At 45.6% G+C, this 26,195-nt stretch overlaps 1 protein-coding gene across 2 annotated transcripts in view; it reads left to right on the plus strand.

Annotated features, from left to right (window-relative positions):
• The window catches only part of IFT43 (intraflagellar transport 43), an 81,994-nt gene that overhangs the window by 46,558 nt on the left and 9,241 nt on the right, over positions 1–26,195 (plus strand). For both annotated transcript variants that reach the window (XM_072839417.1, XM_072839419.1), the window contains 2 exons: positions 11,218–11,250; positions 11,893–11,939. In XM_072839417.1, coding sequence (XP_072695518.1) covers positions 11,218–11,250; positions 11,893–11,939 — 80 coding nt within the window. The remainder of the gene's footprint in view (positions 1–11,217; positions 11,251–11,892; positions 11,940–26,195) is intronic.

The raw sequence follows: 26,195 nt of genomic DNA on the forward strand, positions 1-26,195 counted from the left end.
TTTTTTAATTTTTTTATTGGAGTTCAATTTTCCAACATATAGCATAGCACCCAGTGCTCATCCCGCCAAGTGCTCCCCTCATTGCCCATCACCCAGTCACCCCAACCCCCTTTTAAGCCTGTTGTTCAAACAGGGTCCCAAGATCAGAGCTCAGCACCCATGGGTAGACAGGCCAGATTCCCAAGTGGTAGAGCCTGGGGCTTGAGGCCCCTTGGACTGGAGAACAAAGGGCTGCTTCCTGGGGAGCCCGATTTGGAGGTTTGGAGGGTTCAGCACAACCAGGCAGACACCCTCTTTCCAGCCACTCAGAGGGAAAGGAAGTAGAGAGGAGTCCTAGTAAGCAGGAAGAGAATGACGGGATTGTTAAGGTCAGGTTAACTGTTCAAGAGAGAAAGTAAATTTCCCTGTGCGACTGGGAAGGTAGAGGCTGGTTTTGACAACCCCTAAGAAAAGAGAAAGGAGGACTGAGATGGAAAATGTGCTGAATTTCTGAAGTAAGAAGGGAGTTTATGTTTATTGTCTCTAAAAACGAATGAATAGGGGCACCTGGGTGGCTCAGTCTGTTAAGCAGCTGACTCTTGGTTTCAGCTCAGGTCCTGATCTCAGTGCTGTGAGATCGACCCCACGACAGGCTCCATGCTCAGTGCTGAGCCGCCTTGAGATTCTCTCCCTCTGCCCTCCTTCCACAACTCATTCTCTCTCTCTCTCTCTCAAATAAATAAATACATATTTTAGAAATGATTGAATAAAGGAAAGAGGATTTCCTCCCTCCCTGCCTCCCTCCTTTCCTTCCTTCCTTCCTTTTTTTTTTTTTTTTTTTCTTGCCACATTGACTTTGGGGTCTCCAAACCAGCACATCTCAGTAAATGAAATTTGGGGGCCAGATAAGTCAGTTCCAAGGAAGAGGCTGCTGAGGGGAGGGTGGTCAGACTAGGGAATAGTGTAAATGGGGAACAGATGGGGAGAGGCAGGGTCGATGTCATTCACACAGCTGAGGGGAGACCTGGGAAGTCATGGAGTGCGGGGGCCCCTTCAGTTTAGAGAGGGAGGAAATGAGGCTTGGGGTGCTTAAGTGACTCAGGTATAAAATCTTAGAGTTAGAAAAGCCCTTGAATGTCACCTTGGCCTGCTGCCCAAGGTCATACAGATAATTAGCATAAGAGAATGTGCCTCCCACTCTAGAGCCATGCCCATCCGCCAACCTCGCATGCATGCATTCATCAAGTTCATGAAAAGGCCACACAAGATACTATTTGTGCAGTAGCGAGTCTGTTAGCATGAAATTGTCTTTACTACAGTCCTCTGGGACCCTTAGAGAAATGCAGTTGATCCTATGAAACAATCTTCCAGGATTGGAAACAGGAAAAGTTTCAGAGGAAAAAGTTATGTATCGTGAGCCAGCCAGCCTGCTGAAGGGGACTCGCTTCTTTGCAGCTTGCACAGCTAAATGCCAGGAGGGGGTGACTGGGGACTCCCTTGACATAGATGATCTCCTTGTCCTCCCTTTGATGGATTCAGTCTTTCAGAAATGAAGTGCATATGTGAACGTCATACCTGCTTCTTCCCTTTTCTTTTTAGTTCTTTACTGAGAAATAACCAAGAGCAGTTTTAGTAGAGAAGCAGCTGCTCGGGCATCTGTCGGTGTAAATATACACACAGAATACAGCCCTCTCACGTAATGTAGGTTTTCTCTGGTCTGTGGGTCTTTGAGTTTACTTTTTGACCTATGCTTCTGTCACCACAACTGGTGACCATTCTGGGCTTTCCTGGTTTCACAGTGGTCATCGTACGAGTGGCCATGTTTAGAAGTGCAGGGGTGTCCTTGGCCTTGTCCAGGCTCATCTGTAGCAGGGAGTCACCAGGGTGGGTCCTGAGCCTTCCAGGGCTGCCCCACACCATGGCCTGCACTGCCCGCGTGCCCTTGCACACCCATAGCTAGCCAGAAGAGGGTCACCTGGAATGGCAGGTCACTTTTTCTTTGGGCACCTTATCACTTGGCTGAGTCTGAATGTATTCATGGGCCTTTGGGCAGGGCCACAGGATATAAAAAGAGGAGCAGAGAAAAGAGTGGGTCAGTGATTGGAAGGAAATCTTTACAGGTCTCTCCATTTATAGAGCAGAAACTTCTCTCCAGGAGAAGCAAAAGACCCAACCCGTTCAGTAATTAAAAATGGGCTGATATCCAGGTTTCCAGAAATACTGATAAAAGTTTGCCCCTGACTTGGGGACCCACATTTCCCCTTGTTTCACCCGCCCACCCCCCAACCTCATATCCACACTTACCAGAGATGGGCGCTGAGCCCCACAGCTCCTGTCTTTGTGCTGCTCACGTCAGTGGGAGAGTCTGTTTGCACCCTTCTAAACCTGCCCTTCACAAAGACAGGATGAGCTGTAGGTCAGACGTTGGGCAAACAGCAGTACCCAGCTATGAGAAGATAAATTCTGTGATTTTTAAAAAATTATTATTTTTCACAGTTAACCTTCTTATGGCTGGTCGTGCTAGCTTTCCATTGAGGAGCTGAAGTTTTCTTTTAAACGAATTTATTGAAGTAAAACATGAAGTAGGTGCAGAAAGTGCACAGCTGTAGGAAAATTCATGAAGGCGGCATTTGGAAATGACAGCCAGTGGGGGAACCCTGCCCTGGAGTGCTGCTTCTCCCCTCCATACCCCCCTCAGCAGGAGGGCTGACCATGCCCCTTCCACTCAGCCCCTTCCTGCTGCTTTGATACATAGTGAGTGGCGTGGTTTTCTTTGCCACCTCTCTTTCAATTGTGGACTTAAGTTACTTGAAGGGGGGGAAGAAAGAACCCAGTAAAAATGTATTTCTGGTCGCATGGTTCCCTCCTGATCCTTGACCGATGTCAGGGTATAGATTTATAGCATTGATAACCACCGCAGGACAGCCCCTTGTCTGCCTCTCAGCCACTTCAGGCCCCCTGCAGTCTTCTGAACACACGTGGCCCTTTCTGCCTCCTATCTCTATTCCAGTCGTTTCTTCCAGCATGGAGAGCCTTCCTGTGGCTCTTCTGCCTGTGTGAGCCTGCTCATCTTTTCAGTCTTCTAGAAAGTCTCTCCTGGCTGTTGCAACCAGTGTGACTATTTCCTCTTTTGTGCTACTGCGATATTTTGCTTCCATCTGCCTCACTTGTCCTGGGAAGTTGGGACCAGCAATAGACGAGGAATGAGAACCTTGGTTCCTAGCTACAGCTCTGTGTCCAGCTAGCTTCAGGGCTGTAGTTAGGTTGCTTTCATAACTCCTGGTCTCCATTTTCTCATGTAGAAGTTGCACAAGGAGGGGGCGGTAGTAGTCTTTCAGGCCCCTCAATGTGTGTCTTCTGGAGGTATTACTGCTATTTCTAGAATGCTCTTTTTTCTCCAGCAGAACTGTAAAATCTTGAGCAGAAGATCCCCAAATCTCAACACCTTCTCGTCATGCCAGATAGTTTCAAGCAAAGTGTCTGAATAAAATAATGTTCTTTTGAAACACCAAAGATATAGAATTCTCAACTCTTCCACTTTTTTTACTTCCTGATACCAGGCACATATACCCATTTTGTGTATGCCCATAATTGTTTTTAGCTGTTAAAACTTTCAGCCTTTTTTCCCTCTTGATAAATGAATGAATGCTTTAGAATTTCAAGCAGAACAGAGATGTCATTTTGAGTCTGACCAGCAGGGGGCAAACTTCACCCAGGAATTGCCTTCTAATTCATTACCTTCAACTGGACGGGCTTGGCAGTCTATGTCGTGGTGGTTGGTTTTCTTCTTTCTACTGGGCACCTTGTTGATGATACTGGCAAAGCTAAATACGATCTAATATGATCTAAAACCCCAAAGTGCCAACATTTAAGTGCTGGGGAGTCCTTGCTTGTCTTTAAAAGAAGGCAGATGTGTTGGATTCTGCTTGTCTTTAAAAGAAGGCAAATGATGTGTTGGATTCTGAACCCATGAATGGCAAGAACTGGGAGCCAAGGGGGGAGCTTCAACTTGTGGGAGAGGTTTCAATGAGGAGAAATCTCTTGGCAAAGCGAAGTTTCATGACAAATCTGACTTCTGAGGGACCCCCATTATTCAGTTTACAGCTTGATACTGAATAGACACAGTAGACAAGATTTGGTGGCAGCGTCTCCTTTGCTCAGATTCAGATTTTCACTGTGAAGGCTCTTTTTTGTGGGTTACACAATTTATAAAATAGAACCTTGGTTTTGGGATGTGCCAGTGAGGTGTTATATGATCTGAGATGTATTACCTCCTTCCTCTCATGCCTTGGTAAAATGTACCTCAGTGAGGTTTGGAGGCATTTGTGAGATTTTTATTGGACATTTAACAGTTATGAGGACAGAAAAGCTCATAAGAAAAAGTATTTTACTCCTTTTCCTCCAGAGGAGTGATACATTTTGAAAATGTAAGGTTTAACTGGTATCTCATTCTTGCTCTTTCCCTTGCCAAGTACTTATGACTGTGGCCTCAAAAAGTTTCCCCTTTTTGTCATGGGAGCCCTGTGAGCTACACAACTATGGCTTTAGCTTTTTTCTCCCAGGCAACAAGTTGCACTAGTAACCATTTGTCCAAAGCCTTTACATCTGGAACAGAGGCTGTGGTCCCTGGGGGCTGGGCAAGCAGAGGGCCTTCCCTGGGACAGTCGGGCCTCTACATGCCTGGCACTTTGGTCTATTTTAAGCCTGTTCTGTCCTGCAGCAGGAAGGTGAGTCTAGGGTCCAATATGTGCTGTGGATATTAAGAGACTTCAAGGACACTTCCCCCCATTTATCCCAGTTATGTCCCCTGCTAAAATAGGTTAACGGTGTCTAATTAACCACTGAACATTGTCATGCTGCATAAAGATAGCATCCGGGCTGTTCTCTGAGCCGTGGTACTTTATCTCCATTTAGATCTCTGCAGTATTCCATTAAACTCGAGAGAAACATTTTAACTGAGATGATGTCTACATTAGAGCTGCCTTTCACCCTTCAGCACGTAACCCATGTAAGCAGCAGCTGAGGCCTTATGTCTGATACAGCGGGGAGGACAGAGGAGACAGACTTCTCGGGCAGGAGGGTTTGTACAGCATTTCTTCCCCACACAGCCCCAGAATGGACCCAAGGATCATTCTGGTCCGGTGGTCCAGTGTGGCTGCAATCCCAGGTCATACCAGTGCCACCCAGCTGGTCTTCAGCTGACCAAGTCACTCCCCTCGAATGGCAGTGTAGTCTCTGAATGCCAAGAGAAAGGAATCGTATTTGAGCTAAAGCACTTAGAAAAGGAGAGAAAGGCAGTTTTGCTACATGGGATTTCCTTTTGTGCCACATGCAAGCTGTCATGTTTTAAATAAAACATATATAATAAATCCCACAATGAAACCAACCTTAACTACCAAATTTTCAGGCTTAACAAAGTACAGTACTACTATAGTTGGAAGTGCATCCTTGTCATGGAAAATACTCATTGGATTTGAAGCAGAGTCTATGGAATGAGCATTTCCCATCATGTAGAACTACCTGGGTGCTTCTGTTGAGTAGGGATTAAGAGCTGGGCTTTGGTGTCAGCCCAGAGCTTGTATTCTAGCCCTACAGCTTTCTAGCTGGGTGACCTTAGGCAACTTACTCTACTTCTCTGAGCCTGTCTCCCCATTTGTAAAATGGAGCGAATCAAAAAAGATGCTGCGATAATGAAATAAAATAGTGTATTAATGCCATATGCCACTAAAATATATATGATATTATATAATAGTAATATACATAAAGAAGATAGTATAATAACAGTGCTAGGTGCTTGGCAAGCTCAATAAATGTTAACTGTTAATATCATCAGTCATCAGCCTTCCTGCAACTGGCTTGTGGGGCAGGGCCTGGGAATGTCCCCCACCCACCCCCATCCAAGGAGGGAAGGTGGCTGTGTGAAGCCAGGAGGAAGAAAACTAGCGTGGGTCAGAGAGAAGCAGGGTGAAAACCAGGAGGGACTGATTGAGGGTTGGGCTGAACGAGGCTTTATTATTTATTTATTTTTTAAATAACAATCTTTCCTTTTATTTTTTTAAAAGATTTTTATTTATTCATGAGAGACGGAGGGAGAGAGAGAGAGAGAGAGAGAGAGAGGCGCAGAGACACAGGCAGAGGGAGAAGCAGGCTCCATGCAGGGAGCCTGATGTGGGACTCAATCCTGGGACTCTAGGATCATGCCCTGAGCCAAAGGCAGACGCTCACCCACTGAGCCACCTAGGCATCCCTGAATGAGGCTTTAAATGGAGGTAGGGATAGCAAGAAAACACCAGGGCCAAGTCACCAACCCGGTCTGTGTGTCACTCGCTGGAAAGCAGGCAGCCAAAGTGCCCTTACTCCTGTTACCCTATCCCCACAAGGTAGGAGGTAAAGAAGAACATTCCTGTCACTGTCCAGAGCTAAAGCTTCATTCTGCAAAATGGCCAAAGCAATCAGCAAGTGATGGAGTAGCTCTTAACAAGAAACCTGGCATTTAATTAACTTTTCAAAGTGCTGGTTCAGCAACCTCTGTGTATTACATTTTGAATATTGAACAAGCATCTCTAATCGGATCTGAACCACTTCTGGGCCTGCCAGCATGAAGAGCACCTGCTCAAGTTTTATGAATACCATGGAATCTTGTCTGAATTTTGGGCCAGCCAACTCAGGATTACTCAGGTATGGAGGCTACAGTCTATGGAGCCTTTTCTTCCCTCCTCTCAGCCTTTAGGTCAAGTCAGAGTTCACTAACACTGGTTAGAAGAAAGTGGGCAACTCAGCAGTATAGAGCAGCAAGGTTTCCATTATACTGCTGACTACCCGTAGTTGAGCTTACTATCTGAAGTGAAGTTTAGAGCATTGATTCTCAGGTGTGACTGGGTCCCATTTTTAGAGATTACTGCCTCAGAGGGCCTGGGGTAAGGCCCAGCACATGAACTCTGAAAAAAACCCTCAGTGACTCTAATTATGCACCACTGGTTAAGAACTCTTGGTTTAAAGGATTCTCTATAGCTTTCAGTTCTATGTTTGTACCATCTATTGCCTTCTGTAAGCGTGGAAAGTCAGGAATGGGCTGTCAGCACAGGAAATCCAAACAGATGTCTAGGTACCATCAGAACGTCTGAAAATCAGGAGGTATCTGCTTTTGAAAAGACTTGGGGCAGTATGTTTGGAATCCAGGGTGGAAGTCGGAAAATGGGGATTCTTGTTGCAGCCTCATTACTAACTAGTCTGGGATTTGGATGAAACACCCATCTCGGTGCCCCATGTCCCTCTCTATCACATAGTGTCTCTGAACCCTGCTTTGCCTCTTTTCCAGAGGGAGGCTGAGCTAGTGTTAGTGTTGGCAGATGGGAAGGTGAAGAAAACTGGCCAGTGCTCCACCTGCATAAGCTCGTGTCACCCGTGTTGTGATTGTCAGGTCTCTCCCTCTCCCCACTCCCCACAGTAGCCACTTCTGATGAAGGAGGTACGTGGGCAGGAGACTGTAGTAAAAGACCAGAAACCTGGGGCAGAGCTGACTGCAGCCCTATAAACTACCTGCCCTGGGCCTGGACCCAGGCCACACCATTTCCTCAGAAGTATATTTGTAAGGAGGAAATGATGCTAAACCCATAGTCCTCTCTACCTCACAGTCTGTGGAGGCAGGACTTCAGCCCACATCCTTCTTTAGTTACCCACGCTGTTGAGCTGTGATAGATTGCCATACTTTGTTTTTGTTTTGTTTTTAACCTATCACTAACAATTTAAAAATATATTCTAGGGGCACCTGGCTGGCTCAGTGGTTGAGCGTCTGTCTGCCTTTGGCTCAGGTCATGATCCTGGGGTCCTGGGATCAAGTCCCACATCGGGCCCCCTGCAGGGAGCCTGCTTCTCCCTCTGCATATGTCTCTGCCTCTCTCTCTCTCTCTCTCTCTCTCTGTCTGTCTCTCATGAATAAATAAAATAAAATCTTGAAAATAAGCAAATAAAAATATATTCTATGTCATGACTGGATATGTTTCTATATATAAAACTGTGGGGGAAAGTTTATGTAATACTTACTTTGCAGGACACTCTCTTTTCTGTTTTACTCTATGCCACTAAAAAAGAAAAAGAGGGGTACCTGGGTGGCTCAGTCATTTAAGCATCCAACCCTTGATTTCAGCTCAGGTCATGATCTCAGGGTTGTGAGATTGAGCCCCATGTTGGGCTCTGCACTCAGCGGGAAGTCTGCTTGAGATTCTCTCTCTCCCTCTGCCCCCTCCCCTAAGCTCTCATTCTCTCTAAAGATAGATAAATAAAAGAAAAAAAGGAAAAAGACAAGACAAGGCTGGTAGTGATCCACTAAATCCACTGTAGGTCATGACCCATAGAGAGTCATGGAATCAATTTAGTCTTTAGTCTTTAGTCCCCAGCCTTTCTCGTCTTTTCTTTTTCTTCCAGTGTTGGGGACGACTGGGAGCTCAGACTCATTACAGCCTCGCTCCACTTCCCTAGAGTTTTCCATGTTGGGAATGCAGGTCCAATTTATAGGCTTTGTGTTTGAAGAATTCAGAAATCTGTATTTTTGTATGAAATCTCCCAATTTGGACAACAAATTCATGTTAAAACAAAAACAAAAATAAACAGCAGTGTGGTCCAGACACACATGCTCACTAGATAAGGCCAGAAAACTCTCAGCCTCATCAAAGGCAGGGTGTTCCATAGCCAGTTCTCCAAGGCCTTGCCCAAGTTCCCCCTAGACTTTCCATCTCCTGAACAGTAGGCTTGACCAGAATCTGCTATTTCTGGCAGAGAGAGAGAGAACAAGAGAACATGCTGCCTGAGGGCATCCCCACCCTCTGTCCTCTAGGGCTCAATTTCGATCATGCTCCTTCTCATGGGGTGAAATGAAATTTGGAAGAGTCCTTGGGCTCCCTCTGGAGTGAGAGAGTAGGTGAGCTCAGCAGTCATTATGCTGAATGTGAAACTCATGGCCGTTTTTGGATGTTGAGTGGATAAATGGCAATTAATCAGCCTTCCCCGAAGATTAGCGTTACCATTGATTGTTTCCTTCAGATGAAATCACTGCTACTTTGGCCATGGCACATTGCTTAGGAAGGAACAATACTGTCACAACTCCTAGGGGTGATCAGAGAGATCCTATGTTTCTTATGTACAAGATGCAAGTGCATTAATCACATTGTTCTTCTCGGACCCTGTATTCATCCAAGCCTCCTGCCATTGGTGACATATCACCAAGGCATTTGGATGGTGAGTTTGTAGAGTTCAACTTCACCAAGACAATTAGAAGCAGTGGTCCTGGGGGACGGATGTGAGCTAGGAGCAGAGCCTTCTGTCCTCCCACACAGGTGGCTTTGGTGGCTGCCAGGTGTTCTATGTTTAGAATTTTCTTGACTTCAAACAGTATTGGAAACCCATATCATCCAGCAACACCACGGTGGTGATCTTTGGGCACCCTATTTCCATTTATCTGTGGTACCTCCTCCTGCCAGTTCTGTCCCACTCGACCTCCTCCCCCTAATTGCTTCATCTCTTTACTTTCCCTTTAAAGAGTCAAAAACTGCAGCAATGGACAAAAATAAAAATAATCGGGGCACCTGGGTGGCTCAATGGTTCAGTGTCTGCCTTCAGCTCAGGGCATAATCCCAGGGGCCTGGGATCATGTCCCGCATCAGGCTCCCCACAGGAAGCCTGCTTCTTCCTCTGCCCATGTCTCTGCCTTTCTCTCTGTGTCTCTTATGAATAAAAATAAATAAATAAAATCTTTAACAATAATAAAACGCTCAATAAAAAGAAAGAAAAATATCAAAAACTATAGCCTGGGAGAGCTCAAGAGTTGTTCCATCCTGTTCTTCCAGTTTTTACCCATTCACTCTCCCTCCCAAGGGAAGCCAAAATACTCCCACCTCCCCTTCCTTCCTTAACAGTGCACTTGGTATAGTCTGAATTTCATGGAGACTAGTCTATTTAAATTTAGGCTTAATTTCGGATTATACTCAGAGAGGGGGAGGGGTGGTTTGCATCTTGCAGGAATTGCTGATTGGTTCCGATGTAGCTCTGCTGGCGAGGCTCATGGGCCCAGCACTGCCAAAGGCCTTCTCACACACCCTGACTCCTGGCCCTTATGACACTGCCACCACCCTTTGCACCTGCTCGTCGTGGTGATTGACTTCTGAATTGAAAGAATTCATTAAAAAACAAACAGAACTTGTTATTGTGGAAATTCTCAGACATACAGAAAAGTAGTCAACATGTACACAACACCCAACTTTAATAATTGTCAACATTTGGTCAGTCCCATTTAGAAGACTTTCGATCCATGTTTCTCAGGGTGTCAGTAGTGACCACCTTACATTAGGATTACCTAGGGATTTGTTTAAAACGTGTATTCTTAGACTCCCCTCCCCCAGATCAGTTGATCCAGAAAGCTCTCTCTACCAGGTCCAGCGATCTACATGTCTGTCAAGCTCCCCAGATGGTTCTTATGCACATTGAAGGTTGAGAACCACAGCCTTAGATAAATGTCTATATATAACTAGGCTTCCTGTTCTCATGGAATGTCTGAAGGGTACTACCTGCCCAACATCACTCATGGGGTCTTCTGGTCCTTGAAGTGGAGGCTGCAGAAAGGCCCAGAGCCTACAACTTGTACTGCATGGCCAGCTTATCTCTCTTCGCTCCTGGGAAGCTGCACATGCTAACAGCTATAGCTCCAAGTAAGACCCATGGCCTCAGTCGGAAGAAAGTGCTCTATAAATTGGTCCACTAGTTGTTGAAAGGAGGGGAATGGATCATCTATACCCATTTGAATTCTCAACTTCTCAATCTGAGGTTAAACCCAATGATTTAGGGGCACCTGGGTGGCTCAATGGTTGAGTGTCTGCCTTTGGATCAGGTCGTGATCCCAGGATCCTGGGATCAGCTCCCACATTGGGCTTCCTGCAGGGAACCTGCTTCTTCCCCTGCCTACATCTCTGTCTCTCTCCCTGGGTCTTCCATAAATAAATAAATAAAATATTTTTAAAAAATCAAAAATTTAAGTTGGAGTCATACTGAAATAAGGCTACAGGAAGGCTTTATGGCGTCTCTAATTCTCTCATGCTGGTTATGGGTCTTGGTTTACAAAGAGAAAACTAAATCAAAGCACTTGGAATATGCTAATTTGCCCTCACTTTTGAAACCCCCTCTCCGACATACCCCATCAATGCATGAGACTAGTATGTTCTCATAAACCTTGTTTTCCTTTTTTTTCAGGTCAGGAAGGAGGGCTTCTGAAGAAGTAGAAGAGTATGTTTCCAGGATTCTTATTGCATCTTTTGGTGACCTTTGCTAGCAGTGCAGTCTTGGTGACCATGATCTGTTCAGCCTTTGTTGGACTCAACAGTAGAAAATAGAATGAATCTGGCTTTTGTCTGGGCCTCTAGTTATGCACACTGAATCTAGGGTTCAGTTAATGTTCTTTCCTTAGCTGAAGGTCTGGGCCCTGGCGTTAATGTCTGCATTCTTCTCCCAGCCTGTGGTTTTTAGAACTCTGTGTCCAGGTATCAGAGTGCTTGACCCATGGTTCTTCTTTATTGCTTCAGATGGGCAGGAATGACACCAGCCTTCTAAACCTAGCCTTCTCCTAAGACTTATATCAGAAAGGAAGGAAGAAGGTTTCTAGGTAAAGATAGAATGTAGAGGCAAGAGCCACTGAATTTCACACCCCCGGGGTTGAGAGGACCATTCATATCATAGTTTGTGGAATGGTGCACTGCACAGCTTGTGCAACCATATGTGACACACCCTAATTAGGTTTGACTAAGTTGATGGAGGAAAGTGGGTCCAGAAACCTTCTCATCTAGAAGAAACAATATACAGCAATGGTTTCGGTGGTTTCTTTCCACATTTGAAATTTATTTTCTTTCCTTTCCTTCTTTTTGGGGGCAGTCACCGCCTCAGACAGCAGAGCTTCGGTGGATCAGATGACGGAGGAGGTAAGATGCCTTTGGAGAATATCACAAAGGCCTCCAGAGAGACTCCATGGCCCCATCCTTCGCATCTCTGTGTCTTGCTGAGAGCTGCCTCCGCCTGGAGCACCTCAGCCCTGTGGCTGTCTGCCAGCCCCACTTGTCCTTCACAACGCTGCTGAAGTGTCTCCTCTGAAATGTCTTCCCTTCCCACCCTGCTCCCTCTCTGACTCAGGTATTTCTTCCCTGTGCTCCCACAGCCTCCTGGGCAAACCTCCATTGTAACCACAGCAATACTAGCTACTGTTTAGTAGGTGTTTATTGTATACCCGGCACTGTCCTACCAGTTTATACATGTTGAACCGTTTAATTGTCACAGCCACCCCATGAGATGGTACTATTGTCCCCATTCTACAGTTGAGGAAACTAAAGCACAGAGAGGTAAAGTGTTTCCAGTTCACTATAAACTCTGTACTCCAATTGGATAGTTTCCACTGTGTAAATGCTCTTTTGCTCTACAGTCTTGATCTACCCTTAAGACCATTCAGTGAACTTGTTCTTTCAGATTCTGGATTTCCAGCTCTAGAAGCTCCAGACAGTTCTGTGTCTTCCATTTATCTCCTTATGCTGATCATGTTTTGCTTTATCCTTGGTGATAGCCTTCATAGTAGCTGTTGTCAAGTCCTTTCCTGCTAATTCTAGCATCTGTTTCCTGTGTCTCTATCGAGTGATTTTTCTTCTGGTTACAAGTCATATTTTTCTGAGTCTTCACGTGATTAGTAGTTTTTGATTGGACACTGGTCATTGTGAGTGTTACTATGAACATTTGGATCTTGTCTTTTTTTAAAGACTGATACATCTGTTTTAGTAAGTAGTTCATGTGTTTGTTGGTCAACTTGATCATTTTGAGAATTGTTTCTAAGGTTTATTAGGACAAGTTTAGGGTTAACCCTAAACATTAAGATACTCGGTGTCCCTGCCTGGTGGTTTAGCAAGGACTCTCCACTCTCCCCAGGTGAGCTGAGCCCCTTCCAGTTCTTTATAACCCGTGGGTGGGGATTGTTCACCTCACACACTTGTTAGTAATTCTTTTCCCAGCCATGTGGAGTTTGACCCTGTACACACAGTTTGGAATGCAGTCAATCTAGGGGACACCTGGGTTGGCTCAGCTCTTGATTTTGGCTCAGGTCATGACTTCAGTTATGGGCATGGAGCCTGCTTGAGATTCTCTCTCTCCCTCTGCACCTCCCCTGCACCTGCTTTATTAAAAGAAGGAAAGAAGGAAAGGAAGGAAAGGAAGGAAAGGAAGGAAAGGAAGGAAGGAAGGAAGGAAGGAAGGAAGGAAGGAAGGAAGAGAAAAGAGAAAGAAAGAAAGAAAAGAAAAGAAAAAGAATGCAAGAAAGAAAGAAAAGGAAAGAAAGAAAGAAAGAAAGAAAGAAAGAAAGAAAGAAAGAAAGAAAAGAAAAAAGAATGCAGTCGATCTAGATTTCTGCAACTCTTCTGCTACGTAGCATCTTTGTCTCATCCTTTGCTTCTCAAATTCCAGCCACCTTCGCCTACCTAAACTTGACTTCTTCTCAACCCAGTGAGCTCTCTATGCTCCACTAGGAGTTCCCCCTCCTTGGGCCAGAGTCCAGGAAATGTACCTGTAGGCAGAAAGCCAGGATTGATGACGGTAAGGCTCACTTCATTTCCCTTCCCTCAGGGATCACTGTCCTGTGCTCCCTGTTGTCTGCTGTCTGCACACAGCTGTTATCTTCCATTATTTCCAGGTTCCTAATTGTTCCCAGCAGGGAGGTAAGTCCAGTGCTGATGACTGTCTCATGGCTAGAGCCAGAGCCCCAAAGCTTTTAGTAACTAACCTTTGCATGTGACTACAAAGCGAAGGGGAGCATTAAATCTAGAAAGCTTAAACAGTGACCCATACTTTAGCTGCCTCACAGGACTGGAGGCATGTGTGACATGTGGACGATGCTGGGATGCTGGTTGAGACATAGAGTCCCAGCCACAGCATTCAGAAGCTGGAGCTGGGACCCAGAGACCCATTGTATTGCATACACCCAGTGTATTGATTTAAATACACTCCCTGGATGAATATTCTGCGCACCAAAGCTTGTCAAGCCTGCCGTAGTGCCTCTAAAGTCAGGACTGAGGACAGGAGAGGACAGGAATCATGAAAAGGTTCTTCTGTCTCATCTCATTCCAGAGGAGTTTTAAGGTAGAAAGGTAGTCACTGGAGGTCAGGAATTAAGCCTCCACTCTCAGATTTAGTAAGAGCTCAAGAGCACAGCTTCATCATTCTTCATCATTTGTCTTTGCTTTTCCTATTATCTCTTATCAACAAGCTCATTTCTTTTTACCGGATCTTCCTCCTTAGCTACTCACTAAACTCCTTGTAGCTGCCGAACTCGTCCACCCACTAATGATTCCCAGTGACCCTGTTAAATTAGGTGTACTGCATTTCTGTTCCCAAAATCTCTTTCCCCACATACGTACCTGGGATGCCTCGTGCCAGTGCTGAACTGTAGTGGCTCAGTGATTGATGGCTGCTGGCTATACTTTCAATCTGCCCGTCCTCACAGATTGTTGCTCCAGCCATCGGTTGCCTAGGATGACAGGGTGATCATCCAGGAGGCTGTGCCAAAGGACTCAAGGAGGCAGGGACCCCGCTGGACATGGACAAAGCTGATAGGTGCTCACAAATTTATGATGCTGACAACTCTGAGATGCTCATTAAATTCTTGGTCCCCAGAAGGTTTGCTCAGGTGGTATCTTCTCCAGGCCTCTCTCCACCCTACCCTGAACCTCTTTCTAATTCCCTTCAACAGATTTCTGAAATCCTCCTTTTTTCTTTTTTTTCAGTGTGTGAAAATGCTACAGTTTAAGAAGTAGCCATTAAACGTTACAGCAAAACCTTCTGAGTGCTAAAGTGTGCACACTTCTAAGTGCATATCATTATTATTTTAAAGATTTTATTTATTTAAGAGAGAAAGATAGTAGGAGCAGGAGGTGGGGCAGAGGAAGAGAGAGAAGCAGACTCCCTGCTGAGCAGGGAGCCTGACTCTGGGACTCCATCCCGGGACCCTGGGACCATGACCTGAGCCAAAGGCACACACTTAACTGACTGAGCCACCCAGGCACCTTCTAAATGTGTATTATTTAAAGGTTGTGCTGGCTGCTGTTGTGGCAACTCTTAAGGCCATCTTGTGTGAGCCCATCACTGACCATGCTATATCAAAGCAAAGAGATCATTATACAAAATTTCAGGACTCAGAGAAGAACTTCTGACTGTGAGTGAACACTCTGTCTCATACCACACGCCCACCAACATCACTGCCACCACCACTCATTGCCAAACTCATTTACTTCTCAAAACAAGCCTATGGGAAAGTTTTTAGAAATCAGCTTTATTGAGGGCTAATTTACATACACTAAACTGAATCCATTTAAAGCATAGCATTTGAGTTTCAACAGATACATATGCCCAGTGAAGCCACCACCACAATCAATACAGAATGTTGCCATCCCCCCGCCCTTCAAAATTTCTCATTCCCCTTTCTAGTCCATCCTTCCCCTGCTTCCGTCTCCAGGCAACTACTGATTCATATTTTGTCCCTATACAGTGGTTTGCATTTTCTGAAATTTTATGTGAGTCATGTATACATATGCTTTTGTACATACATAAGTTCTTTTTTCACTCACTGTAATGATTTTCAGTTTATCCAGGATGTTGTATGTATCATTAGCCTGTTCCATTTATCGATGAGTAATATTCCAGTGTATAGACATACCACTTTTTGGTTAGGTATTCACCTGGTAATCGACATTTGGATTGTTCATTATCCCTGTTTTAAAGATGAGCAAACAAAGGCAAAGAAAAATAACCTTGCCGAAGGTCACATAATAAGTGACAACACTTGGAACGTGGCTCTTCTCACCACTATACCACCAGTGCCACACTGCCCAGCACCAGGATTTAGATATAAATCTTGACCCCAGAGTCCTTGCTCTTGGCCTCTGGGCTATAACAAATGGTATGACCCTTGGCTCTGTTGGGCATCTCCTTCTACAGGTGGGTTGTGTTAATATCAGCTCTCACGTTTGTAATATAGAGTGCCTAGCATGATTGATAGGATGCTAAATACAATTCCATTAAGAACGGAGAGAAGAAAGATATCTATTTTCAGAGAATACCTCTAGTATTTTTTTCCCCTTCATAAACTTGAAGTGTGAAATTAGTGATTTGGCCTTTATTTTGGCTCTGGAGGTTTGACATGTAAAACCCTTTCTTGTCAGAGTGCACTTGATTTTACCTTCTAGGAGGGATGCCTCTTCCCTGGCATAAATCTGTTTTCCATGCAGTTATGCCTGAGTCCTTTAATGGAAAATCAGTTCATATGTTACACTTCACACTCTACTTCGTCCATTTCACTATATGTGAATGTTTAGAATCCATTATGCAGTAGGAATCATATGTTACATGTAACTAGTTTCTAGAATTATCTTTGCTCAGAGAATTACTTGGTTGGCTAGCGAAGGCTGCTCCTTTGAACTTAGAATAACCAGTGGGTGGGGACACTCCATAAACGATTGCCCTGAATCATCTATGGAGGCTCATTCAGCAATGACATTAAGCAGATCTTTCGGCGCCTGTGAGGAAACCTACTGGTGCCCTTAATAAAATCATACCCAGGTTCTTCTACGTTGTCAGCATGAGGAGCATTGTCACATGAGAAGGGGCTGCTAATTTCCCTATACTTGGTAGCAGTAGTGATCGGCGAGCAATCCCAATGGAGAATATATCTTGGGGAATAGAAACGAGAATCCAAGGACTAGGACCCCCTCCAGGCAGGTGGTCTCTTTCTACCACAGTCGTAGAGGTTAGATTTCATTGAAGATGTCCAGCAGGTGTTCGTACAGTGCCTCCTGTGGCCATGACTGCTCCAGAAGCTGGAGATAGTGGCAAATAAGATAGCCCTTGCCCTCCAGCGGATGTAGTGAGAAATGCCACCTCCTTCCCCTCCCTGTCTTGTCTAGGAAACTTTCAGGAACCATGTCTCTCAGATCTGTTTCTCAGCATTCAGCCTCCCAAGCTTCACTCTTGGCACATATTCTTCTTCCCCAAGAAGATGCCCAGGGAAAGAAGAGAAGTGCTTCCTCCCCTCCATCAATGCTTCAGGCTTCCGAGGGAAGAGAATAGAAAAGTAGAAGAAAAAGGCTTTTAGGGTAAGGTGTGTTTTTAGAATGAGAAATGGGAGTGACTGATGTTTGGAGGTGGTTTTGGAGTCTGTTGGTTAACTAGAATGTACTACATGGGACTCTTCACAAGGCCGAGGTGGGCCACAAGCTCACACAGTTTGAGGGGAGCCAGGCAGATACCATACACACATGAAAGAGCAGAAGCATGAGACAGTAGAGAATGGTGGGGCCTGTAGTAAACCTAGAGAGAAGAGATGGTGTGGCCTGAAAGTTTTCAAATTCACATTTCAAAAGTGATAGAATTTTTAAAATCAGTTCATAAGCAGAACCTAATGCATCTGCAAGTTGGATTAGGCCTTTGGGAAGTGATCTGCGAATGCTCCGTAGGTATAGTCTACAGAATAGTCCATAGACTTTGTAGGGCTGTGCTCTACAGGAACACAACTTTGCTGGGGAGACAGAACATAAGAGATGAAAGCATTGAAGAGGTAAGGAGCTAAGATGGCAGCATAATGGGTGGCACAGGTGGCCAGTGGTGGTTGCTGTGTTCATGATTTACATTAGCGAGGGCCACAATTCAGGTGACGAAGAGATCCCTGTGGACTGAGGGCACTTGAGGAAGAAGAAAGAATGAGCGGTGGGTCCTGAAGGTCAGGCAGCGTGTGGTCAGGTGAAGAAGAATGCAAAGGGCTTCTGAGTGAAGCCCGGCAGGAGGAGAGACTCCGCGTGGAGAATGAATAAGGAATTTACAGTAACTGCAAGAGAAGCTGGTTCTGGTCCATTCTCAGCTACAGATATTAAGCGTCCCACGTAAACTGCGTTTAGTGAAGTTCAAAGATTGTTAGTCATCTGATTTGCTGGTACTAGGTGGGATCACTCACAGCTAGGGTTGACACGATGCTTCAGGGATGTTGGGAATCATGATTAGGACAACAGCTGAGAATAATGGACAGCCAGAGCCCCAAATGACTGCAGGGTTCCAATATTGTAGGATGGCCACACTAATGTTTCCTATTTAGATGACCGTGCTTTAGTGGCACAATTATCCATCTCTGTTCTTGGAATCAAGTTTCTGGTTGACACAAAGGCCTTTGGACTTCTTCTGTCATAGAAGGTTGTACGGGGTTAGAAGAAAAAGCATCAAATCCGGAATAGGGTTAAATGCAGCCTCTACATGTCACTTTGGGCTAGTTATTTATTCATTTATTTATTTATTCATTCATTCATTCATTTCGCCATCATTTGTTGAATACATACCATGATGCTTAGGGCTGGGCGCTGGGGATATGATGTTGCAGAGAACATTCTTAGTCTTTGCCCTTATACTGCTTATAGCCTAATCAGGGAAATGGGGAGTAAACAAATGGTCACAAAGCTAAAGAAGGAAGGACAAGTGACGATTGAGCACACTGAAGGCAGAGTATGGATCCATGAGAGAGAATAGCGTGGAGAACTGACTTGGATCAGGTGATGAGGGAAGGCCACTCAGAAGCAGTGGTTTTCACACCTCAACCTGAAGGAGGAGTGAAGTTGCCAGGAGGATGCAGGGGTGTGAGTAGGGCAGCTGGGGGACCCTGGTGGAGGAGACCGCAGGTGCAAAGTCTTGTCACCTCTCCAACTCCAGGAGCATTTCCAGTTCTATCTGATCTCTTCCAGCTCTAAAATCCAGCTCTCAGAAAGTGAACTCAGGATGGAATGTGAAGCTTTGAGATGAGCTTTGTGAGAAGCACACAAATGGCAGAAGAGCACTTCCTAGTCCTTAAAAAAGATGAGTAATAACTCAGGTTGAAACAACTTCTGAAAACACAATTAGATATGGACTCACCTTTCAAATAGTTTGTCTCAGAGTGGAATTCAAGTTAGGAAAGAATTGTAAGCCCCAAAGATGTCTTTCAAAAGTGGAAAGTCTCTGAAAACAGGAGCTTTAAAAAAAAGGGGGTGGGCCAGATCTTTCTTGCACTTAACAATTGCATTATGGGTGTCCCAGGTCCACGGGTGGAATGTTCACGGCCTCTTCCTGGCTGCTCCCGGCACCTCCTGGGCATCTCATCCCCACTAGAGAGGGCTGTGCTCTTGGCAACTCAGGTCTAGTTTTGACAGAATCAAATATCTCAAAACCTTCAGAATAATAAATCCTTATGACCAGCCAAAAAGTGTTTAATTCCTAAAGGACCAGCTGAGTTGAGCCACTTCTAGCCTGGGGCAATTGGGGACTTAATTCTGTAAGTGTAGCAATCTGGATGATCTGAAAGCTCTGAGTTTAAGGGTAATTGCTCAATTTTCTATCCATGTCAACAGGGAAAATAGGTAAAAGTGGCTGAACACAGCCAAGCAATGAGGCTGGATGAGATGTGAGATGCTGGCCTGTCAGTGGAATTAGAAAAATGCCATCTGTAGAGGGTTGTCACTCCCTCACCCCTATCTTTCCCTCTCCTCGGTCATCACCAGCTCTGGGCTTTTCTCACTCTCTTTTGGGCTCTTCCTCTGCACCGAGTCTTACCACCATGCCCTCTGTCCCTTCTGCAAACAGCAGAGTCGCTCTCAGCCTAAACAGCTTTAACGTGGAGAAAGAAAGTGGTAAGAATTCCTTAAGTACAGATAAATTAGAACCCTGCATCTCAGTTCCTTTCTCTTGCTTTGTAAGAACATTCCATTATGTCAGCATTCAATATAGGGGACTTCTTAGGTGATCCACAAACCTAGTTCCTTTGGCCTCTAATCTTTTTAAACTATTACAACTAGCACTATTTTTTTTTTTTTTAATCCTTAAAATCAATTTGTGTGGAGGCACCTGGGTGGCTCAGTCAGTTCAGCTTCTGACTTTTGATCTCAGTTCAGGTCTTGATCTCAGGGTCGTGAGTTCAAGTCCCACGTTGGACTCCACACTGGGGATGGAGCCTACTTAAAAAAAAAAAATTGTTTTTTCTAAGTTTGGCGTCACTAGAACTGGATGCTAAGGTCTTTCTAAACCCATGCCTCCCCACCCTTCCCTGACACATAGATGAGCAGGAGTGCCTGTAGCTGTCCACATCCAGCACAGGAGTGGGGTCGGGTAGGGTGGGACTCACTGGTACAAAGGTTAGCTGTCCTGTCTATTGTGTCTATGCTTTGTTCTGTTTATAAGATACTGGATAACAAATTTGAGAAAGAAGTCATTCTTGTAGGAAATGGTATTGATAATTAATGTTAGTGTTCAGTGTAAGCCAGGCCCTGCACTGTTTTCCCTGCAATAACCCTCATAGCAGTTCTCAGAGGAGACACAGTGATCATCACCCCTGTACAAAGGAGGAAATTGAAGCCTTGTGAAGTTAAGTCACTCACAGGAGTCACATGGCTAAGAAGCAGTGATGTGCTGGCTAATATTTAACAATCAGCTCTCCAGGATAACAGAGTCCTCATTGGTAGTGTTTGCCAATTTCTGCGGTGTAGATAGGCCCACCATGGCTGGTTTGGGGCTCTCATCAGGGTATCACTGACCACAGAGCTGGGAAGAGATGGCCAGTAGCACACCAGGATATCAGATTTCTACCACACAGGCACGTTAAAAGTAAATAATTGCAAGAGCATGATGGCTAAAGTGAAATGCAAAATTTAAGAAATGCTGAGTTTTGACCTATTTATTGCTTTTGTTTTTAATATAATGTATTTATAAGGATATATAAGTTAGTCGTTAATGATGTTTATGTGTAACAACCTGCATGCAGTATTCCTAAAAATTTAGTTGTTGGTTCTTACAGGCCAGCATGAGCTGCTCTAGCACACCACCGCTAGTTGGTGTCACAGCTGACATTCAGATGTGGTCCTTGTGACTTCTCGCTCTCTGCTGTCACGGCCTTTGTTGTTGTTACAGCACCCGGTTGGTTTTTCCACCCTGCTTATTGAAGAGGCCAGTCTCTCCTCATTTTTCTAGCCCCCCTGTTGCAGATCCCCTCTGACCCCAGTTCTCAGACTAGCCTGCTGGCCCGTCCTGGGCTCTGCTGACCCTCACTGTCAGGTCCCACCTGCAAGCATCCCCTGGCTGATAGGCAAAAACCAAAGACACCGGTCCTATAGAGCTGTGTGACATGAAGCAGAACATTCAGGTTTGATCATTCCTCTCTTTCTTCTTATGCTTCATTTTTCTATCAGATCCATTAAGATGGCTGTTAGAGAATGAATTCTTGTGCTTCTGCTGAGTCTTGCAGAGAGGAAAGTCTACCTTAGGGCGCAAGGAAGAAGTTTCACTGGGCGCAGTGTGAGGATGGGCATTTTGGGAAATTTGTGAGAAGCAAGGCCCCACAGGCATCCACCTGGGCCTGAAGGGCTATGAGGGAAGCTCTCCCACCAGCCTGTCCCTTTGAGGCACAGCAGAGGGGACAGATTGACCCCACAGTGAGGCACACACTCGCCAGACTGCAGGGCGCATGGAAGAGCCCCCGCCAGGGTGCTGGGTCACGTGTGAGCTGAAGTCCTCGTGGAGCTACAGGTGGAATCTGTGCAGGTTTATTGCACTGTAGGAAATGAATTTTATTACAATGATTCTGAGCAAAATATTTGGCGTGCTCTGTCCATAGGATATAACTGTGGCTAGAATATTTGGAAAGACACTGCTATAAGCAAATGTGACAGAAAGGATTGGGGATTTTAATATATTTTTTTAATACACGATGAGATACATTGTAATGGACGCCCCAGAGTCTGATTGTCATAGAGGTAGAGTAGACCTTATCTGATGATAAGGAGACTTAGGACCAGAGTTGACAAGTGTGGAAGGTCATCCAACTAGAGGCAGATCTAAGACTCAGGATTCCTGATTTCTAATTGGGACACCCTGTAGTATGACCCTATGGACCAGAAATCTGGCAATTCAGTTCTTCCTTGAGAGACAGTTAAAGTCACATTCCTGGCAGCACGAGAAAAAAGAGCATTAATAGGTAAAGATCCTTGAGGCCATCGGGCTGATTTCTCTGTTCTCCCATGTAGGGGTGGTCAGTGCTGGTCCCCAGAGTGAGGGAAACACCAGGGAAGTTACCTGGAACTTGTCAGAAATTTCTTCAGTCAGCCTGAGCAGTTGCTTTTATTTATTTATTTATTTATTTATTTATTTATTTATTTATTTATTTAGGAAGTGATTCAAGGTCCTATGACCCTACCCTAGGTAAAGTATACACCATAAGAGAGTAGGTATCTGGGAGTTGATGGGAAGGAGAGATGTTTAGAATTCCTTGACTCAGCAAATGTGGGAGAGACTGGCTTGGCCGTATTCTGCTGGCCTCCCCAAAAGGCAGAATGTCAGGGGAGCTTTAGAACTGAGCTGAGCTTTGAACAGATTTTAGCTCTGCTTTGTCAACTCAATCACGATCTACCTCATACCCCCAGCACCGCCGTCTAGCTGCAAAGCTTAGCCCAGTGTCTTGACCAGACCTCTCGCTCTGTTGGCAGAGCCGGACCCAGTGTCTTATGCCCCTAGTGGTGCCTTGAAATCTCTAGTCATGCCGGACTTTCCAAACTTATGGTCCCAAATGTCTTTCCCTGAAACATGGTTGACAGTGGCCTTTCTGGCTTCCATTTCCTTTGTTCATGTGCGCAGCTTACTTGCATGTCCCCATCTGAAGGGGCAGAATGGGGAATGAAAACAACAGCCTGTTGCCATGCACACACACGTGTTTCGAATGAGGCAGGTTGTAGTCCCCTTCCTCCAGGAACACACACACACACACACACACGTGCGTGCACCCACACACACACACACAGACAGAGCTCCATCAGCATTCTATCATAGTATAGTCAGCTTTCAGGAATGTGATTAATAATAAATCATCCAGCAGTAAGCACTGACAAAAGTAAAAGAGAGCTAAATCTCCCTGAAGTCGTTAACAGAGATCAGAGTATTTATTCCGTAACTCATAGCCGAACCCAGAAGGCAGGCTCAGGATAGGACAGAACTGATCCCATTTAGTTTCGAGAGACCATCGGAGAAGTGTTCCAGCTTTTGGGAAGAGGTGTGGGTACTGCACATGATTGTGAAGGGAGTAGACGAAGGAATCAGAGGGCCTGTGCACAGTGGACAGGCCCACATTGGAGAGAACTACTGTTCCCCAAGGGGGTTTAGACTTAGATGTAAATGTAGATGACTTAGATTTTTATTTGACTAGAAAGAAATAGAGGCTCAGTTTTCTAGGATGCCTGTTTCGGAAGAGGGGACTGTATCCATAGGCATCATGCCATCTGCATGGAAGAAGACAGTCGTGGAGTTGTTCCAAATAGCCTTTGTAACAAAAACGCAGCAAGTTGTACCCTGGGATAGTTGGAGACTCTTCTCCCAAATAGATAGCCAGGGTGCATTTGCTCAGCTGGAATGGAAGCCTGACAGCCAAGGTGTTGGCTTAGGTGAGATGGGAAGGGACAGTTTACGCTCAGAGGTTGGACTTCGCCCACCTCTTAGCCCTCATTTAGAGAAGTCTTTTCTTTCTGACGCATCACCCGCATCACCCGCATCACGCATCACCCGTGGAAATTGTTTTCTAAAGAAGGATTAGGTAAATCGTTCTTTGGAAAGATTTAGGTGGAAATCTAAAGGGGAGGTAACAGAGGACTCTCTGACCCTAGCAAGAGAAGGACCTGATGTGACCAAATGGTAGGTCTCCCTCTCTAGCTTTAGGTTCTACTAGATACTGAGTCTGTGTGTGTGTGTGCATGTGCGCACACGCGCGCATGTGTGTACTCATCTATATATACACACACAGGAGGACACATACTGGGAATGTGATTCCTGAGTCCATAAGTGTGGTTGACGGACTAGGTTTACCTAAAAGACCCTTTAAGAGAAAGCTCTTGAAAGATGATTACAGAATTGAGACACCATCATTTAAAAGTGCCCGAGGCAGACGCCTTTGAAAATTGCAGCAGCGGAGGGACGGAGAGAGAAGCACGCAGCCCTTGATTGTTGCCTGTTCCCTCGGGACCCGTGCTCCCCCTCCCCCTCTGTTTCTCATCTGATAAGAGAGAGAGCAGCACTAAGACTCCTCATCTATCTTATGAAAATCCGATTCGGAATGGCTGTGATCAAAACCAGCTGGCTGTCACCAGCAGTGGCCTCGCGCGGAGGGAACCGCTCAGAAGCGTTCCGTATGTGGGAGTGTCACGGGTGGCACCGATCAAAGTCGCCTCTTTTTAATAAATATATATAAGGAAAAATATAAAACCTAAGGATTTAGAATAAAAGCAGTGTAGTTTGTCTTGTTTTTTTCAGTGTAACACGAAGAGGATGAAATAGAATCAGATATGCCTGGTTTCTAACATCCGTGCTTCCACGGGCGGCTTGGCGAAGGCGCTCTGTGTCACGTTAATACTCTATCACTCATCTTGGGCCCTATTGAAGAGGGTGGAAAGCTCCTCAGTTTCCATTCCTTCCAGCCACTTTTTCCACACACTTTTAAAGTCCTCTCCCCCTCCTTGTCCTGAGCACATCTCTGCAGATCAAAGCTGGAACTAGCAGCAAGCTCCGAGTGCTCTTAGAGTGGTAGAGAGCATTGCTCTTCATTGTTCTTCATTCCCTTCAGCTGCCAGTGCCCAGTGGTGTGGTGTTCCCTAGAGGTCACCTCGGCAGGTGGCAGTGGGGTCCTCCCAGTGGCAGACTCCAGGGCTGAATGGGATCTTTCCCCATACAGAACTCTCGTTGGGCTATGCTTGTCTCTCGAGAGCACTACCTTCGAATTGCTCCAAAGGCTCAATCCTGGTTGAGAATGACCCTTTGCATTGCTGATCATGATTCTTGTGAGCACTCAGTGTGCACTTGGGTAGGGAGGTGCAGAAAATCTCATTCCGGGGTGTTGCATCCATGGTTCCTTCGGATACATGCTAACATCCTTCTGTGGCTGATGTGGTGAGGTCAGGCTTTCACACATCGTCATTATACCGCAAGCCAGGCTGTCACTCTTGGCGAAGGCCCTGCTCTGCCATGGTCCAGGCAGCACCACAGCATGCGGAAGCCTGATTTATCTCAGAAACTAATGTTAGTCCAAACCTTCCTTGTCAAACCGTCATCAGCCAGGAGAGTCACCAGAGCTTGGGCGGGCTGTGAGGAACCATCAGCTATTTTGACTTCCTTAAGGTCTGTGATCTCCTTTCCCAGCAACAGTAAGAGAGATGCAGTTTGACAGGAATATGGAAGCATTTCAACCTGTGGGACACAGAAGAAGCCCACCCCACCACCCCCACCCCACCACCGAGCTGGCACCTCAGGACGGGGCATCTTTCCTTTCTGGCTCTGTCACATGCTTCGTCGGGGACCTGCTTGTGCACAGCTCCAGAGTAGACATTGGCTCCACTGTGTCTGTTTCTTGGCATTCGCGGTGTGGGTGTCTAGCCACCATCCCAGTTGCCAGATTCGTTTCTCCCCATGTCTGCTGCCTCTCTCCTCCCCGGCCAGTAGTGAGTCCGGGCTGGACCCGGCTTCCATCAGGTAAAGTCACAAGGGATAAGTCGTCTTAAAGCACCTGCCAGGGACCTGCAGGCATGTTTTTGCCCCTCGACTTGGAGAATGCAGGGGACCGACGGTTGCAGGGCCCAGGCGTGCTCAGGAGCTCCTCTGAGGCCCTCTCTTTCTCTTGTTCCTCCGGGTGTTTGAAGCCTGTTGCCTACTGCTTTCCCCTTTTCTTCTCCCTTTTCAAAAATTCTCCATTTTTTCACTTCGAAAAAAATTATTTATACGATTGAGATCCACTAATTAAAGCCATTTTCTGGTATTTGGTTACTGGAGCGTTTGATGTCTCTCTGACAAGACCATGAAATGCACGGAGTGTCCACAGGGACAGAATTTGCTGAACACGGCTCTTTGTAAATGAGGGGACACAGTGTCGCAGCAGCTCATGAATATGGAACGCCCATGATGCCACCTCAGTGGACTTGGGAACACAGATGAATCCTGTCATGTGCTAAATGAGACCAATTTCTTTCACTTAACTTCATCTTCAATCAGACCTTCTTCCATTTGCCTGTTTAAAATTCCCCATACGTGATGCAGAAGGTAACAGCATTCAGTAAAACAAAGTTTTACAGCTGGAGAGAAAAATTATAACGATCTCTGGTTTAAAGTTGCCATCT

This window comes from Canis lupus, chromosome 9 (assembly GCF_048164855.1).
Source record: "Canis lupus baileyi chromosome 9, mCanLup2.hap1, whole genome shotgun sequence".
In the NCBI taxonomy this organism is placed as follows: Eukaryota; Metazoa; Chordata; class Mammalia; order Carnivora; family Canidae; genus Canis; species Canis lupus.